The sequence below is a fragment of the Hypomesus nipponensis genome, chromosome 11 (assembly GCF_054491055.1).
Source record: "Hypomesus nipponensis isolate SF chromosome 11, ASM5449105v1, whole genome shotgun sequence".
NCBI classification, from domain to species: Eukaryota; Metazoa; Chordata; class Actinopteri; order Osmeriformes; family Osmeridae; genus Hypomesus; species Hypomesus nipponensis.
This window is the reverse complement of record NC_140371.1, coordinates 11,892,442-11,911,102: the sequence shown is the minus strand read 5'-3', so window position 1 is coordinate 11,911,102 and position 18,661 is coordinate 11,892,442. Positions and strand designations below refer to the sequence as shown.

General features: G+C 43.1%; 2 protein-coding genes across 4 annotated transcripts; one reads left to right on the top strand and one right to left on the bottom strand.

The window, feature by feature from the left end:
• The first annotated feature begins 465 nt into the window (after window positions 1-465).
• On the top strand, window positions 466-7,564 carry degs1 (delta(4)-desaturase, sphingolipid 1). 2 transcript variants are annotated; one of them, XM_084708965.1, is made up of 3 exons: window positions 466-692; window positions 3,924-4,666; window positions 5,671-7,564. In XM_084708965.1, the coding sequence occupies exons 1-3, from the start codon at window positions 611-613 to the stop codon at window positions 5,815-5,817; spliced, it is 972 nt and encodes a 323-aa protein (XP_084565091.1). In that variant the 5' UTR covers window positions 466-610; the 3' UTR covers window positions 5,818-7,564. The 2 variants fall into 2 exon arrangements, with proteins under 2 accessions (XP_084565091.1, XP_084565090.1); XM_084708964.1 differs by lacking the exon at window positions 466-692 and adding an exon at window positions 746-1,318.
• A 189-nt stretch (window positions 7,565-7,753) lies between these two features.
• nvl (nuclear VCP like) lies at window positions 7,754-18,302 on the bottom strand. 2 transcript variants are annotated; one of them, XM_084708961.1, is made up of 24 exons: window positions 18,200-18,302; window positions 17,937-18,011; window positions 17,780-17,850; window positions 17,643-17,695; window positions 17,473-17,563; window positions 17,328-17,388; window positions 16,960-17,214; window positions 16,638-16,776; window positions 16,436-16,512; window positions 16,122-16,256; window positions 15,411-15,512; window positions 12,642-12,759; window positions 12,328-12,472; window positions 11,791-12,139; window positions 11,364-11,585; window positions 10,759-10,863; window positions 10,498-10,560; window positions 10,112-10,231; window positions 9,628-9,727; window positions 9,307-9,413; window positions 9,074-9,150; window positions 8,864-8,952; window positions 8,559-8,656; window positions 7,754-7,964 (listed from the first exon to the last, which is right to left on the bottom strand). In XM_084708961.1, exons 2-24 carry the CDS (start codon window positions 17,991-17,993, stop codon window positions 7,920-7,922), a joined length of 2,679 nt encoding a protein of 892 aa, XP_084565087.1. In that variant the 5' UTR covers window positions 17,994-18,011; window positions 18,200-18,302; the 3' UTR covers window positions 7,754-7,919. The 2 variants fall into 2 exon arrangements, with proteins under 2 accessions (XP_084565087.1, XP_084565088.1); XM_084708962.1 differs by having other exon boundaries at window positions 16,638-16,773.
• Between the last annotated feature and the right edge of the window lie 359 nt (window positions 18,303-18,661).

Here is an 18,661-nt window from a genome sequence, read left to right as displayed (position 1 = left end):
TGTTTTATATGTGTGCTGCGTTATGGATAGGGAGGATTCATAGAAATAATAGTCTTCTAAAAATCCTGATATAGTCTAGTATACTGGACAAGTTCCACAGTCTGTGTCCACGAGGATATTAATCCCAGTAGTGAAAATTAAGGATGTATCTGATTAAGTCCTTAGTTTAATTTTAAAGGATAGTTATTTTGTTGGAAAACACACACTCCTTTGCATCACAATGAACATTCAGAACAATGTTAGAACGGACTTGCGGACTTACTCGGGGTCACATGGGGATTGGTGACAGACAGACCCTTTTAATACCTTTAAATACATTTACGGAGAAGGATTTGTGTTCCAGCTACGAGAATGGCTACGTTGTGTTTTTATTTTTTCTGAAGAATAAATTCGTGATTGTACATAATTTCCTATTTTCAACTACAAAGCAAGACCTTAGAAGGAGGCGCAAACCCAAGTGGGCGGAGAAAGGTACTACTTCCACCGACAGAAGGGTATAGTTACTTAACGAGCCGGAGCCCGTTAGGTAATGAGGTTTAGTTGCATGTTCTTGAATAACGTTTGATATATTATTTCAGAGACATTTCACGTCTCATAACGGAGAGAAGACATGGGGAACCGCGTCGCCCGTGAGGACTATGAATGGGTTTATACAGATCAACCGCATGCCGACAGGAGGAAAGAAATATTGGGTGAGTCCGTGTGGCAAACATTTGTTTCCGTTACTGAAGCTATGGCTATCTCCGCGTCCACAGTGCAACAAAACGTTAGCTCATCTTTTACAACGTTAGCACCTAACTCTCTCAACCAAGAACTGTTACATTCCGGGCATGATTGAATACGTCCTGGATGAGTCAGCAAGCTAATCAGCGAGTGATTTAGTATCAAACTCGCTAGTAGACTAGCTACCTAGTTTATTGCGTCGTACTTAGCTTAAACAACTTCTGAGAAAAAAAATGTAATGGAACACTCCCAACAATTTGTAATGGAATACTTCAACAAACCAGGTTAGCTGGCCTAGCTATATTATTGAAAACCCCACATAGTAAGTACTTACAGTTAGGCAATTGTTAGACCCATACAACAGTAAATTAGCTAGATATAGCTTACTAGTTGTGTGTATTTTACGGTGATGGGGAAACCGTTAGCCACCGACCTACTAGCTTACTCGGTAACGTTAGCTAACCAACTACAGTAGCTGAATTATTAGTTGCTGCAATGCCAATGGCACGGTCTTTAATTCAATCTCAGACTGAGCCACAGCTTCAACACCTACGCTACAACTTTCCACAGGCCGAGCTTTGGACCGGAGAGGGTGGTATGTAGTCGTAGCCTAATTGTAATGTTTTAGTTGATGAGTCTCATTGAGATTGACAAACGGTTGTAATGGATTGTCATATTAAACCAAGTAGCAAATAACTTTGAAGATTCTCTGTAGACCTAAGCAAATTCCACGATTTACCGATAATAATAAAAAAAATGGGGTAAGTCTGAGAAATTAAGGAAACGGTGATCTGGATGCTGCAAATTGAAAGTGCACGTCACATGACATGAACATCCAGTCGATGCGATGTAAAACGTTGAAGCTGCCAAGTCCAGAAGTCCAAAGCTCAGGGAGCTAGCCTATCTCTATCTTAAATATTTGAAGCTTTCTGGTACTCGGCCAAAATGTCTGGTATATAAAGCTGAAACCCTTTTAGTTAAGTCCCATATGACTTCAGATCTTAATTACAAATCTGAATACATTTATTTAAAAGTAAAAATAGGTTAGCATGTGTGCTTCTTGTTACCTTAATGTAGTTTTTCTAACGTTAACATAACAGGTACTTAAGTTAATTGGCCTATGGAGAGTCCTGCCATTGTACAGAGAATAAGGGCCTGTTGATATTATAAAGAACTCATTGACAGCAGAGGCTTACCCAAACTTAATAATTTATGGCAACATGCTCTGCTGGCGCAAAGTTGTGTTAGGAGACATTAAGGTACTTTGCTGGTCTTGCGTATAGATACTAAGTATTTGGTACACTTTTTGGGCCTAATTTCAAGTGTAGGTAACTTATTTTGTGTTTCAGAGCTTAGTAGGCCCTTGCTGCTAACTGAGATCACATGTCTCAAGCCTCACCCACCATACCAGCGTCCTTGCAGAACAATGTGGCTCTCACTCAGGGAAGAACTTTGCTGTGACTTGTTTCTAGTATATCAACAGCTATTACTCTGCAGGCTATTAGCCCTACATTTCATGACCGTTTTTTCTGTGTAGGCCTTAAGCACATTTTGAGGAATAAAAAGTAGTAGTTCCAATACATTTTCTCAGGCGCAAACCTGAAAAACGACTGGTAGGGTTCTCGGAAGTAGTGACTAGATGGATAGCATACCAATACAGTTAGAAAATTATATCCTACCTAGTTATGCCAAGCTCTCTCTTATATTAAGTAGCCTTCTGGGGTCTCTCGGAAAATACAGTTTATAGAAGTGGCCCAGGCAAGTAAGGTAAATAGACATAGCAGACTGCATATGATTGCCTCTGACATCTGTCTGCAAACTGATAAGCAGGGGAATAGTATGTAGTCTGCTGAACCACCGACACCCTGCCTCTCTTCACCACTTTCTTGTCCATGTCAGCAAGCATTATCACCTATCACAGTAAAACCAACTGGTCAAAGAGCATCGCAGAACGTTATGGTAAAATGGCTTTAAGATCATAAAGCCAACAGTCACTTAACATTGAGTACTGTTAAAGTTATTAAGGTTGTCCTAGTCATAAAGGGGTTCATAAGGTTACAGTAACAGTGTAGTCTACTGGAATCCCACAGTCCAATCCACACACCCGTTAGCTATACAACATTCAAGGTCAACTGAACTTGACAACTTGGCTTTCACTGAACCTTACCTCAATACTTTTAAGTCAAATGTCAAACTGATCATGTTTTGCCTTTGCTCAAAAGATGATAAATTACTTGCTTGAGATTACATTCTGTATCCTACTGATGAATACACAACAGTAAAAGGCACTACCATCTGGTGGGTGTGTAGCAATTTTGCCTCAGTTTATGCTGCATTTCAGTTGTAGGCAGGCCTTATTTGCCTGCATCACTGCTAACTAATGTTTGTCTTACCACAATGCTGATATGCATTGTGGTATGCATTTGTTTATTTAATTTTTTTACTGTTCCCAAAGCCACATAATTTACCTTTAACAAATTAACTTGTCACTATTGGGTCATCTGATTTGATTAGGCATTAAGGCTTTATTTTTTATTGGGGGAAATTTTCAGGTTTTGTGGAGTTTCACAGTTCCTGTTAAAAAATGAATGTTACTCACATGTAAAACAAATTACAAGGCCAACCCATTGTTATTGGAATTGTTATTGTAACGTATTTGCATGAAGGTAAATAAATATGCTGGCACTGTGTAGAAAGACCATGTGTAGAAATCTGATATCCCTAAATGTGAAACAAGAATGTAGAAACCCAGTTGGTTAGCTATATTTAACCAATGAAATGTATTTCTCATGTCATCATTTACTTAGAATTGCATTAGGCCATAGAAATCTGTCCTGTACTGGTCACAATCCTATCAAAGGATGATTCTTAAAATGTTTATATGGTATAGTGAATCATACCAAAAGATTGTTTGATTCTGTAGAAGTATGCCATTGAATCATTCGAATACTGGTGACATTGTAGGTCAAATAAGATATTGTTAATTTCCTTATTTAATTTCAGTTTGTGGACCCTAACTACATGCATAGCATAGTAGAGTATAAAGTGTACACATTTTTAAAAAATAGTGTTATTTTCCCAACCTTGGTCTAAACATAATAGGCACACCATTATTGTTACTGAAAACATGTTTTCATGTTTCATGAAATGGAGAAATGTCAGACTAGACCAACCAAACCTACTTGTTTGTTTTTCAACAGCAAAGTATCCTGAAATCAAGACTCTAATGGGGCCAGACCCAAGACTCAAGTGGATTGTCTGCATGATGGTGGGCATTCAGTTTTTGGCGTTCTACCTGGTTAAAGACCTGGACTGGAAATGGGTTATGTTCTGGACTTACGCCTTTGGCAGCTGCATCAATCACTCCATGACGCTAGCCATCCACGAGATCTCTCACAACACCGCGTTTGGCAACAACCGGGCGATGTGGAACCGCTACTTTGCCATGTTCGCCAACCTGCCCATTGGCCTGCCGTACTCGGCCTCCTTCAAGCGCTACCACCTCGACCACCACCGGTACCTGGGAGGGGACGGCGTGGACGTGGACATACCTACTAACTTTGAAGGCTGGTTCTTCTGCACACGCTTCCGCAAGTTCATCTGGATCATCCTCCAGCCTCTGTTCTATGCCATCCGTCCCCTCTGCATCAACCCCAAACCCATCACCAGGTTGGAGCTGACCAACTTGGCTGTTCAGCTGGCCTTCAATGTCACCCTCTACTGGCTGTGGGGAGCCAAACCCGTTGTGTACATGCTGGCCGGCTCTCTGCTGGGGATGGGTCTGCACCCTATATCAGGTCATTTTATTGCTGAGCATTACATGTTCCTGAAGGGCCACGAGACCTACTCTTATTACGGTTCCCTCAATCTGCTCACCTTCAATGTGGGCTACCACAACGAGCACCATGACTTCCCCAGCATCCCAGGACGCAGACTTCCTCTGGTATGTAAACAGGTGGTGGTGGTGGTGGGGAGAAGACATTAGGATGTTCATGTTATGGGCTGTGGAGACGAGGCCTAGTTAGATTACGTCAAATGTAACAATTAACCTGACTGTCAGCACAAAAGGTAAACAATATGTAACCAAATGTTTTTTTAGTTTCATCATTGTGGGGTATATAAAGCTCGGTATTCACGTAGTCCTGTTTTAATAGCACTTTCGTATAGTCATGCCAGCCTATTATGTAATCCGCCTGTTATAAAACGTACATTATAAAAAAACTTACAACAGCAATATGCCAACCATTTAAAAATGCAACCCGTAAAGTTTATGTAAAGATTTTATTGTCCTTTTTCTGAAATTGACCAAAATTAACATGTTTTAGTGTCTGCATGCTGGGTTGGGTCATGCACTCTCACTTTTAGCTATCTAATTGCTAATTGCATTATTTTTTTTATTTTTTTGGGAAAGACTACATTTACAGAGCCAATGGGTCCTATGGTCTTGCCTTGCAATGCCATTGGATAAATGTGGTCTTCAAAAAAAAAAAGAGAAAAAAAAAGAAATGAACAATTAGAGCAAAAAGTGACGTTGTAATTTTACAACCAGGGGTCTTGTGGGGTTTAAGAGCGCATGACCAAACACAGCATGCAGACAATAAAACATGTCAATTTCAGAAAAAGGAAATACAATCTTTACACAACCTTTCTAAGGGTTGCATTTTTAAATGGTTGACATATTTGCTGTTGTAATTGGAGAGCTAATAGTGATGTTGTAATTTTTAAACCGGGTTTTACAGAGTGAAATCTTTTCTAAAGACATGTTTTAGAGGGAAGGCTTCTTTAACGTGCTACAGTAAAGTCACTGCTCAAAACAAACATTTATATTTAATTAATGAAAATGACATATTGTTCTTTTGGCAGTTTTAAGCACTTCACACACATTTTCATATTTTGTTCTGAAATATGAGTAACAGTCATGTTTGTTTACCTCCACTTGTAACACAGGTGAAGAAAATGGCCCCTGAATACTACGACGACCTGCCCCATTACACATCGTGGGTGAAGGTCCTATATGACTTCATTATGGACGACAAGCTCAGCCCTTACTCTCGAGTAAAGAGGACCCTGAAAGGGGATGTTAAGCTGGAGTGAACTGCTCTTCTGTTTGTCTAGTTGAGCAAAATCCATGATCCTGACACAGGCTGAAATTCACCAGCCCAAACATATTTTAAAGGCTTTGCATATTTAATAACATTTTCTTTAATATGCATTTGTTTCATTTATTTTTTTATTTGACTTTTCAGGTGTGGGAGTTCAATTTGTGACACACCGTTGTTAGAATGTTTTTGTTTTTCATAACCCCTTTATTTAATAAGAAAATAATACCTTAATGTTAGTAAATGAAGAAGGCTGTAACATTCATCCTAGAAGCAGCCTTTACAGCTTGCATTCCAGTCATCTACTGTCGTCATCGTTAGGAGTTGGTTCCTTGAATAGTTTGCACTGTAATGTAGGCTAGATGTTTGTATGTGCTTAAAAATAGGCAGGGTGGAGTTTGATTCTATATCTGAAGTGACTTATCTTGGGATAAATGACAATGTAAAGCATCTCGGCATGATTCTGCAAACGTTGGTTGTTTTCTATATTAACGTTGGTTGCTGTAGCATAGAGCAAAATCATTGGTTGCTTTACGTAACAAGCAAATTCGCTTTCATGGTTGATTTAATTTTGGAAACGTACTGTACAATATTATGTAACTACTTAATATTGCACATCACCTTATGGTCAAAGATCTAAAAACAATTGTGTACAATTGTTTTCTTGCAAAATGGTGTACTCCATGTAGTGAACAACATGATATCGCTCCTCCCATTCTGTAGTTATTTTAGCTTACTTAGATCTGAATGTTTATATTGAAGTTGCTAATTCCTCTATCCAACATCACTGATTATATAAATACTCTAGTTGAAGGGCAACAGTCAGAGCACTCAAGATCTTTAAATGTGACAGCGACAGTTGTTTCCTTGCATAATGACTAATCAAATAGTTTGTTTTACTAAAGTGGAGAAATGGAATTAGCAATGCCGTACAAATCAAGATCAAATGTTTTGTCTCTTTGAGTTTGTATCTAGACCAAATGTGGCCTTAAGTGTGCAATGCATTTTTTACTTGTCAGACCAGTATGGAAATGCAAGACGGCTGAACTGTTAGCTGGGTGTCCACAAAAGCTGGTCTTTAGTCAGCTTCAGTGTGTTTCCTCATGGTTGTATAGAACAATTCTTGGCTACTACTTGTTTGTCTAACAAAAACTAAATCTAAGGCCAACTGAACTGCAACCAAATTTTCCTCTACTCCTGACCCGTGCCTAACATTCACCTTATTCTGACGCCTGAATATTTCTGTGTCCTTTACATTTGCAAGCCAGGAAGCACTGTGGGAGGAACCTGATATGGAGACAATAGAACTGTTTCCTTTGACAACATCCTCAATCTAAAGAGCAGGATAGACAGGCTACAATCCACTATTATTTGTCACTTTAAAATGTCTTTCACCGAGGGATGAAGGCCTTGATGGTCACGCTCCAGAGGTTGAATGGATGTGTTTTGTCACAGGGCCACTGCAACAGGGGTCAAGAAGCTGGGGGCTGTTGCAAATACATCAGTATTAAAATACAACCTGAACATGCTGGAGAAAGTCTTAATTTGTTGTTTTCTCCTCAGTCCAATTGGGCAAAAGAAAATGAATGCCTTCTGTTATACTTGTCAAAATAAATCTTGTTTTAACCTGGACTATCAATTGCAGTATGACAAGGGAGGAGTCACAGTTCCACCCTCATATTGTGACCACTGCCGTTTACTGTTACTGCACAAAATGAGCTATATTAAACCAATACTCAATATTTCTCTGGTACTGTTATCAATTTGCAGTGGATTCCACCAAGTCACGCTTTTGTTTTTCATAGTTCCTTCAGTCATTAAATATCAATTCACAGAAAAGGCAGTGGTATGCTAGTACACCATGAGTACCGTCAGCTCGTCACAGGAAAGAGACACATCCAGTATTACATAATAAACAAACGGAAACAACGCCATTCCTAAGATTTACTTCTGCATTCGTTAAACAGAATAAACATGTATATAAAGTGTGATTAGACCTATAAAAAAAAACATTTTAACAAACAGTGAAAATGTTAAAACATGACAGACTTGACCCGATCATCACAGTGAGGCCCCGTTATCCTCACATCTCTGCCACTACCGCGTCAGAGACTCCCGCAGCAGCTCATACATACGCTGGTCCTGTTGGGAAGAGAAGATGTTATCTTCCATCGCCTGCAGGGACACCTGCAGGCTACAGTGTGCGGGGGGGTTCCCAACCTTCCGCTTTCCTGATACTCAACGTTTAACTGATCAGGACAGGTTAGACTAGTTCCAAATAAAAGTCAGATCATTAAAAAAAATGTATGTCTGGGTAGGGACAAGTGGGGGAGGGTTGGAGCACTGCATAGCTTTGAATCCTTTTTTTGACATGTTTGATGAAGGACTAACATATTAAGGACTAACTTAATAAAGACCTGGGGTTGAAACCGCAAAAACATAACCGACAGGTTAATAAAGTGTTCGTCTGAAACTTGAGCTGGAATGTGGATCTTTATCTCCACATAAAACCTTAACCACACCCATCGAACTAGATCTCAATACATGGGCCATGCTGTGGAACCATCTTTGTGTTCCGTGCATTTGTTTGGTTTTACACATGGACAACACCTCAGGGTATATTTATTTGAGTACAGAGGGATCCTATTACTTGAACATTTGACCTACACGTCTAACCGTTTTCTGCACAGCCTAACGTCATAAAACCTTGCAGGGGTTTAGAAAATGTTTACTTACTTTTTTAGAAACCGACGGACGCACTTTTTTGAAGGCTTCCTCAAAGTTCTCCTTGGTGACCCTGATGTCCGCTACTGAGCCTTTTGAGAACGTGTGACCTGAGTACAAACAGTACATATAAAAACATACCGTATGCATCAAGGAAATGGACTGCTGACCTCATCATGGTCTACAATGGAAAACAGTCCTGCTATTGACTTGCAAGGAAACCGTTTGAAAAAACATTAAGCCCTTCAAACAAAAAACACTGAAAGAAAAAGTTTCTCCCGACTCGCTATGTTTGTTATTCGCACACAAAGTTGTACCTGAAAAGGTAGGAGACGGGTGGGTCAGTAGATGGGCTCTCAGGGCGTTGACAGATGCTTCTCTGACCAAAGCCGACAGGTCTGCCCCCCTACAGAGAACAATAAAAGCAGTCTTTATATTGGAAACATCCGGGTTGAGATACACGCAATTCAAGTAGCACAGTCCAAAAAAGAAAATGGTGCTTCAATACAGTAGCAAAGGCCCCTTACGTGAAACAGTCACAGCGCTCGTCGTGGGCAATCTCCTCCAGACTCAGGTTCTGCTCCAGATGGGGCCTGGTGCCACCCTACCACAGACACACACTGCATTGTTACGAATAAAGTCATCAACTAATGACCCTTTCCTACATGATAATACCACCATCTCTATTTTCCCCAAACCGCATAAATGATTTTAAGAACAGCAATCGACGGCATCAGTGGCGTTTGTGTGGTGCCGTTACCTTGGTGATGGTGAGCAGGATTGCGTAGCGGTCAGCTGGAGGGGGCAGGCCCACGTACAAGGTCTTGTCCAGGCGGCCCGGTCTCAGGACAGCCGGGTCAATGATGTCTGCAGAAAGACTCGACCATGGTTACTTATTTACAAAGACCTGATTCGAGCAGGAATTACTGACTAGCTAAGTGGAAAAAAATTTACGGGTCAAATGTAAGAAAGTATGTAAATAGGCAGTAAGGGATTTAAGAGTACAGACTTCAAATGAGTTAATAATATTACTATGTGCATTATGTGGATATCTATAGGTGTGACCTATTATCTTGCCTACCTGGCCTGTTGGTAGCAGCCATGATAAAAACCTGGCGCCTCGTTTCAAGACCATCCATCTCTGTCAGCAGCTGGTTAACAACACGCACACTGGCCCCAGACTGAGGACAAACATGGACCATTATGTTAGCATCGCCATGAGCAGAGGCGGCGGCGGCACGGTTTTTGTGATGGAGGGGCCGGGGCGAGATGTTTTTGTCCCGCCAAAAAATGAAATGTAGACCCTCTGAAACGCTATTTCTTGCATTTTAGGGGGCAGAATTGCGCCGTGAATTTCTCTCGACATTTGCGGTGGATTTTATTGAGGGGGGCAACGCCCCCCCCAACATATTTTGCCCCCCCCTGTGCCGCCGCCACTGGCCATGAGTCTATTAATGCAAACAAGTTGTTTCCTGTGTGCCGGAAGCCGGCAGCCCAGGGGCCGTCACCAGCTGCTACCTTGTTAACGGCCTAAAACGGATGGAAGAAACGGCCTCCTCGCTCACCTCGTGGCCAGAGCGGCGCGGGCACAGAGCGTCGATCTCATCGAAAAAGATGACGCAAGGGGCGGAGCTTTGTCCTCGCTGGAATACCTGTCGCACGGCCCTCTCGCTCTCTCCAACATACTGGGTGGGGGGGAAATAGGTTCAAACCATGTCAATGTTACTACATGGGTGAGAAACTGCAATGCTGAAAGAAAGAACAAATTAAGGGTTCCCGCAATTATTAGACACCCATTTCTGAAAAGAAACCAATTTAAGTTTCCCAAGTGCCATAGGCAACAAGCTGAGACATAAAAGAATGTAGAAATAAGCATTACAGGCTTACGGGATTATCTGAAACATTAGGTCTTCAGCAGACAGTCTGATACAGAGACTGCTAGGTGACTCACCATGTTGAGCAACTCAGGCCCCTTGACTGAGATAAAGTTTAGTCCTGACTCATTGGCCACTGCCTGTGAGGAGTCATAAAAACAAACAACACGTGAAATACAAAACACAGTCATAAAAAAATCTTTAAACATACTAAAACTTTAGGAGGTATGCAGATAGCCAGTGTCAAGACATAACTTGAAATACTTTTATTTCAGCATTTAGCATTTTGCAGTGGTGAAGAAATACTGACAGTTGAAATAAGAACAGGACAGTTGTACCTTTGCCAGCAGAGTCTTGCCACATCCTGGTGGACCAGCCAGCAACACCCCTGCAGGGGCGCTGAGACCCAGGGCCTTGAACTGCTCCGGTGACCGCACTGGAGCCTGAGGCCACACACGCACACACACACATCAATACTGCACAATACCACCATTCATACTGAAGTCAAACAAATTCACACTATCGTGACCGATACCGAACCTGAACCTGTTGAAGGCTAGCCGAACGCATTTACATGAATGGCTCTGTATACATCAATACTGACTCAGTACTCAGTCTATTGAACGTGAGAAGACGGCATGAACCTAGCATTAACCAGAAAGATAACTGATTCTATCATTGTGTGCAGGTAGGACTCCTGGTTTCCACCAGAAATCATCGTCATCAATTAAATTAACTCCTTCTCTTGAGGCCTATACATATTTAGGAAAGAACCACGGCACAGTTGTTGCTGACCGGCTTCCATTATCAAAAATACATCGACAGGACATCCTCAGGAGAATTCAAAACAAACTAAAGACCCTAACCTAACCTGTCCAAATCCTGCTTCCTCTGTCTAACTCAACATGATCTTCCCCCGGGGGCGGGGAGGGTCGTGGCCTACCAGGATGGCCATGGTCAGCTCCTCCCTGATGTCCTGCAGGGCCCCCACGTCCGCCCACGTGACGTCGGGCACAGTGGCGAAGCCCTCGCGCTTGGCGGACGGCTGCACGCTGGCCAAGGACGACTCGAAGTCGGCCATGAGGATGCAGAGGCCGGCAAGCTGCTCTTCCGAGAGGGACTCGCTGCTCTTCAGGAGAGACAGCAGGCGAGACAGCTCCCCCTGCTGGTGAAGGAAGCATTCACTGATATAGTGACTCGAAAATAGGAATAATACAATTTGTGGAAGAAACAGAGAAACATTTGTGTTAAATATATGAGATATACAAGTGAAAAAGTACTACATAATTTTAGCTCCTCGACAACACTTCTCCCTGTAACAACACCTGGGCTGCTTGGCAATGGAAACAGCTGAAGCTTCTTCCCCTCACCTCTGCAGGTCCCTCCTCAGCCAGCGGGGCGTCTGCTGGGGAAAGGACGTCTGGAATGGTCAGTGCTGGGCAGCTCTCTTCCATATGAGCGGCAGCCTCCTGGAGACCTGGAGCCAGAGTCTTTTCCCCCTGGGGCCCTCCAGCCTCCCCCTCCTCCATGGACACCAGCCCCGGGCTCTGAGTCTGCTGCTGCTGCGTCTCAAGGAGGACTCTGTTGACAGCGCTCATGGCAGCCTCGCGACACAGCGCCATGAGGTCGGCGCCCACGTACCCCGGCGTGAGCCTCGCCAGCTGTCGAAAGCCAAAGTCTTCAGGAAGTTTCAGTTTCCGGCACAGTGTTTTTAAAATCCTGAAGGCAGAGCAGACACAGAGCAAGCAAAGTTCAAATAATAGAGCCGTTTTTACGTCTTGAAATGAGGCGAAACGTACGTACGAGCACAACGCCCGTGTGTGACTAACCCCAAACCCCTCAATGTATGCCCCCTACCGACAGCAAGGCCTTGTCAGCCATTCGGGCTGTGGAGCTACGAGACCCACCTCAGACGAGCTTCTTCATCAGGTATGCCGAGGCAGATCTCCCGGTCGAAGCGTCCGGCCCGCCGTAGCGCAGGGTCCAGGGAGTCTGGCCTGTTGGTGGCACCGATGACCAACACCTGGGTAGTGACGGCCAGAGCGTTCAGGTCTGCAGGGAAACAGACAGAAGGGAAGTACCACAGGAATGGCAACCACAGAGGGGAACGGGTACATTTTCCTGGCTTGAAAGAATAAACTTTAATTTGATTTGTAATTGATCCAAAAATGATTTGTCACCCAGCCAACTGTGGCTGTGCAGCAATGAGTACACCTCGTACCATCCATGCAGGTGAGTAATTGGGCGACTATCCTCCTCTCCATGTCCTTAGAGGCCACCTCTCTCTTGGGGGTGATGGCGTCAATCTCATCGATGAACATGATGCATGGGGAGTTGGTCTGCAGGGACGGGGTAATGGTACAGGACAGGTTAGGTCTAATCTAACATGACCATCCAACCAGACTGCAGTCTGTTTGAAAATAAGAATACTGTTTTGACTTGCAAATGGACTCTAACTTATTCAAGCACATTTACAATGTTTTACTTTGTTTGGGTGTTAATGTACATCGTCTCTGACAACAAGTCAGCTAAAGAAGCCAAGCCAAAAAATTCAAACAAAAGGTCTCTCAGTGTTTTACAGTAGTAACAGATACAACACAGATATAGCACAAAACATACTAAAAGTTTACCAAAGTTTGACTCCAAGAAAGGCCCCATTTTCAAAATGGCGACCGTCAGGTCCTTAAAATGACCATTACTCCTTTGTATTCCTCCTAGACCAGGAATACTGGTGCCTGATACATGTTTTGGACATGTAATATTCTAAGTAGCATATTTGCATGATATTGTTGTACTTGTACTTGTACTCATTTATCTATTAAAGCAATTGGTTACAAGCATATTTATGCCACCTTTCCAATCCCCACCATGATCTGGAAGTAAACTCTTTGGCAGTGGTATTTGGTTGAGGACTCAGATGGAGGCAGACGTTCTGGGGTAACAAATGATTTGGCGTTAACAATTTTCTTGCTAAAAAGGTTGTAGCGCAAAGAGGCAAGTGAATCGTTACTCTTTCCGCCAAACAACACTGCCATGACATTGGTCCCCTGCTTGATGGGTGAGCAGACACTCATTTGCACACGCACGGGACTGGACGGTTGATTCAGCATTCACAAGTTTCTGGAATGCTGCCTGTTTGCCAACACAAAATGTGTGAAGTTGTATCACATCCATTGAAGGCATGAATAAACAGCAACTGGGAACACAAGTCACTACCCAGGACTTGGTTCATCTCACTGATGTTGTACACTTTAGTAGCTTTGTAGAGGTAGTAGAGGAGAAGAATAAGTCGGGATCCTCCCCTATCAAGGTTGTGGGCTGATGTTCTGAGGCCTTGACTGCAGCTTTGACAATGTCCACGTCAGCATCAACTGATGCATTGATAACAGTGCAGCCCTTCTTTTCCAGCTCCTCAGTCATAAGATTGAGAAGTCCTTGTTTGTTGCAAGATCTGGAAAGGAAATTGTCCTTTCTTCCCACAACCTCTCTGCATTGAAGTCAACAATGGGGTGAGTGTTTTCACCACCTCTCTGATGCGTAATGTCTTTGATGGAAGGACCTTCGCTATAACTTCAAAAATGTCAAAAACATAATGACGCATGGTAAAGTCTGCATATGACTGTGATCCTTTTTCCATGCCAAGCGGTGAACCAGGGAGCCACCATCAAGGACATAAGTTGCTGGGATGGAATCCAGGACAGTTATGATTTCTTGCATGAGAACTCAGTGACTGCCTGCGCTAGTTGGGGCTTGTTGGCTTTACGGAAGATTTCCTTGCCTTCGAGGGCTGCGGGAAATGAGCTGATAGCTCATTACATCTTCCAGTGAAAACTGTTCAGTTTTCAACATGATCAGAAACCGTGGGAAAAGCAAGGCAGGATCAATGGTTCGGTCTTGGGCAACTTTGATGGTGGAGCCCCTCCTGTTGCAAGACTGAGGGGAAAATAAAAAGATCCCAGGGAGGAGGGGTGGGGGCGGGTGGTGGTCTAAGTAGTCGAGGATGAATTTTGTTTGTGCAAAATGGTATACACTGCGCTGCCAACAACATTTCAATGGAGGCAAGCAATATCAAATGTCAGTATTCTCTTCCACAATCTTCTGAATTGCTGAAAATTGTGAATTTAGTTTTGTTGGGTTTAGTATAATGTCACCTATATACTCAAAAACAGCTAGGATGCCTTACATACGTTATACCTTATTCAAATTGAAATGAGTGGCCATTTTAGAGGGTTCACACACACGCCTCTGTTCAGGCAAATTCAGAATGAACTTTTACATTAAATGTCAAGTCTGTGTTTTAGCAACAAAAAAAGGGTACAAAAACATACTGAGGAGGAGTTACATGACATAGGCTAAATCGTTTATATTTCTGGTTCACCCCAAACAAAGATAAAACCTTACAGTAATCTCACAAAATCATGTATTCCGTAAGTATGTAATCATGTCAGTACAATTTAGACCAAGTCCAATGGATTCATAGACATGGAAAACATGGGGTTAGACACCAAGATTACTTGGCTAGGTCAAATAATGAAGGAGTTTAACCCTTGCGCTGGTCACATGACCTAAAGGTTCATCACAAACTATTGTTGAGTTTACCCAATACAAATCAAAATAATTTTATTTTAACCTTCGCAATGTGGGGGGTCTGAGACAGCCCAACAGTTAAAAGAAAATGCTTTACTTTGTTTTTGTATGTGGTAAATTTGTCGCAATTCGATGGTGGGTCACAATGACTGATGGGTCAGAATGACCCAAAGATAACACAAGGGTTAAGGGCTTCCTGCCCATCTTGGACGCCATCTTGAAAATTACACCTTTCTAGTGGTCACTTTGGCAAACCTTTAATACACCTAATACAAAAAAAACAGCTGAGAAACCTTTTGTTCAATTTTCTTTAGGGTCAGGCGTTTGTTTTTTTCACATATGCAGCCGCCTAAAAGGAAAACATTCATACTACAGGAAGCTGAGAGATTGAGGTGGAGCTTACCACAGCCTGCTCAAACAGTTCCCTGAGTTTCTGCTCAGACTCCCCAGAGACTCCTGACACCAGTTCTGGAGCAGACACCTTCAGCATGGGCAAGTCCATCTCCTGGTAGAACAAAGAAGGGCACTGCTGTGAGTTACTGACAACTCTATTGCTCTAATGAAGGTTTCAGCTTTGTGTGGGTTAAGGTGTTCACATGTAAACACCTGTGCTTCTCACTCTAGGTTACGGTTCAATCTCGATGACGGGTGAGGTGGCAGAAGGGTACCAGTCACCCCGCGCCCTGGGTAACAGACTGTTTGTTGTTACTCATATTTGTTTGTGTTACAAACAGATTCAGCATTTTTGGTAGAATCAATCCATTGATCCGACAAACAAAAAACATACTTAAAATGTGTGTGACTAAGTGCTCTGTTTTTTTCTTGCTCTGGTAAAAAGCAAAAAAAAAAGCATCTCCTCCAAGCCAGCTGCATGGCCTTACCTAATTACCGTCAAATAAGGTGTGTCCCTAGTGGCCAAAAACAATCAAACAAAACTAATACGATAAACAAAAATAACCGACAATAGTAATCAAACAGTGAAAAGGCATCTACAATAACTTTTTCCCCCCCATTAATATTGCTTGGCCGTGGCATGGCTCGGGCAAGACTTGGAAAACTGGTCGTGGTCTGGTAGTGGCGTAATGCAGTCGCCTCAGATCAATGTTCCACCTACCCCAGCCACAGCCTGGGCCAGGAGGGTCTTGCCACAGCCTGGGGGGCCGTGGAGGAGGAAGCCTCGTGGAGGGACCACCCCGAGCTTCTGGTACACCTCCGGGTGCCTCATGTGGATGAGCAGCTTACACACCTCCTGCAGGGTTCAACACAGACCGGGGAACCACATGAGACGCTGCTGGATAGGCTACCACGCATGTCGAGAGTTGGCTTGAACCTGTGTGTCGTGCCATGAGGTTGTGGGGGGTTGAACGTGTGGGAATATAGACATGGGTCGATACAGAACAGTTGGAGCAAGATCTGCGCGTTATTCACCGTCAATGTTGCGTCATTCCCTCCGACGTCTTCAAACGTTACTGTTGAGGCTTGCAGTTCAGGGCCTTTCGTCTTGGCTGGAGACACAAGACAAATGTGTTGAAGCTACATTGACAAGACTGTCACGAAATTCTGATGTGGTGGGTCTTCTGTCTCTCTTGTGGATGAGGTCAGGGTTAGTCTTTTTGTGGTCAAGGACTACCTTTCTTGCTCATTATACTGGCTTCGATGTCGCCATCCTTTCCTTTGGATTCCGCCGCTTTCCGCCGTCTGGACTTCGTAAGTCCTTTTTTCTTTGGCGTCTTCTCAGGTTCCAACATCGACACATCTGTGTCTTTCTGCTGTGAGATACATTGACCGTAGCGTTGACCAGTCAATAGCAAACAGTACTGCAAAGTGTTTCTCTAGCACATATCTAAAGCGTTCCCAATCAGTCGCCACCTATAACCCCTTGTGAAACGTCAGCAAATGAAACCAATGCATCTTGCAACACATTCAAAAGTATCACCCCAACAATGACTTACATGTCCAGCGGCACCTGCTAGTCCCTCCCCCTCCTCCTCACACAGGTCAATCAGGATGTTGTCTCGCTCTGGCCCAGGCCCCTTGTCTATAAACCAACCCCCTGCAGACACCAGGGTACCAGCGTTGTGTGGCGTGGCCCGGGGCGTAGCCGCCGGGCTGTCTGCTGCAGACGATTCACCCCGCGGAGATGATGCATTCTCGGGAATCCCCTTCCGATAGAGGGACATGAGGGAATTGTTCATCTGGTTCGTGGGCTGAGGAAGAGGAAACATCCGACATGCGGGATTCCAAAACAAACGTAATATTAGGATGGATCAATGTCACCTAAAATACAGTACGTCAAACTAATAATAACTGAATTAAGCACCGGGTTTTCAGGAATATCCTCGTCACTGTCAGAGCTGTCATCAGAGACACTGCTGCCGTCCCTGTAAAAAAAAAAACAGAATACAATACTACTAAACCATTCTGTATTCTTGAAATACAAAACAAAAACATAGTGTGTTTATTACCCAGCATCTTTTCGGCTGTGTCGGGCTCTCTTAGCCAAGTGCTTGTTCTCCAGATCCGTCAGTCCAGACTCATTACATATAACTGCATGGACTGGAAGGAACATGCTAAATTCAGTGGACAGAAACAAAACTTGACTAGGAGATAACGGTGGCTGTAGTAATGCACTCACCTTTTTCCACTTGGATCCTGAATGCAATCTTGTTCCGCCGGCCATAGTCCATTCTGAGAAGAATACAACTGTAAGAGGAGTGCAATTCCCGGGTAAAAGGGCTAGGGGTAAGTGACAGGAAACTGGAGCCAACTTACCTGTGAAGTCTTTGCAGTTCAAGCGCCACTTTAGTGATGTCTACATACTCGCCTTCCTGAGTACTAAGGTACTGTAAAGGAAACGCACAAGCAAACGAAAATTTTCAACTTTGCACCATTTCCAACTATAAAATCTGTCAGATGAGTTCCTTCAAACCTGTTCAACTCTCTGCTTGAGTCGATTGTCTACACCGCCACCAGCTCTATTCTTCATACTTCTGATAATCGGCACCTAGTTCAAATAAAATAGTTCATGATAGATCCGACGCGAAGTCTACTTCTATCAAACACAGTACCGGCTGAGAATAATATTGCAATGCTAACTAGCAAGCAAGAGTCCTACTAAGCTAACTTTTAAGACAACTGAATTGGCGTTGCGCTAATGATTCCACAGACTGTATTTATAATGACTTCGCTTACCTGTAATCGTCTTTCCACATAAGTATTGGTTTGCGTTTAGCTACTGTGCCAAACAGATGCGACCTGCTGCTCCACGTGAAACCGCTCCCTCACTGGGTAATTGTGTTCCACAAAACACGCATTACTGCCACCTACTGGTGGGAGTGCAGTACTAAATGACATGTAATGTACAGTGGCTACCATCATCCCATAATGTATGTAGGGGTGTAAGAATATATCGTGGCACAATATATCTCAATGCAAAAATATTACAATATGTATAGTAGAGTTATGGCAACATTTTTACAATATCCTTTTGGTTGACCTACCAGCACACAACCTACTCTGCACCTGCATAACACATGCATTTCTCTGCATTTACAGAAATCGCTTGAATTGAGTTAACTAAGTTGTATGTACAACAAAGAATGTTATTTAAATGTTTTTGAAAAAATCTGTTAATTTAATTTCAGTTTCATTTAA

Excerpts from the sequence above, each read along its gene's own strand:
- degs1 (XM_084708964.1), top strand. The coding sequence starts at position 1,219 with ATGCCAATGGCACGGTCTTTAATTCAATCTCAGACTGAGCCACAGCTT. Across the intron at positions 1,319-3,923 it reads GCTTTGGACCGGAGAGGGTG|CAAAGTATCCTGAAATCAAG; the intron begins GTATGTAGTCGT and ends GTTTTTCAACAG. Across the intron at positions 4,667-5,670 it reads CAGGACGCAGACTTCCTCTG|GTGAAGAAAATGGCCCCTGA; the intron begins GTATGTAAACAG and ends CTTGTAACACAG.
- nvl (XM_084708961.1), bottom strand. The coding sequence starts at position 17,993 with ATGAAGAATAGAGCTGGTGGCGGTGTAGACAATCGACTCAAGCAGAGA. Across the intron at positions 10,864-11,363 it reads AGCTGACCATGGCCATCCTG|GCTCCAGTGCGGTCACCGGA; the intron begins GTAGGCCACGAC and ends GTGTGGCCTCAG. Across the intron at positions 7,965-8,558 it reads GTCCGTCGGTTTCTAAAAAA|GACCAGCGTATGTATGAGCT; the intron begins GTAAGTAAACAT and ends TCTTCCCAACAG.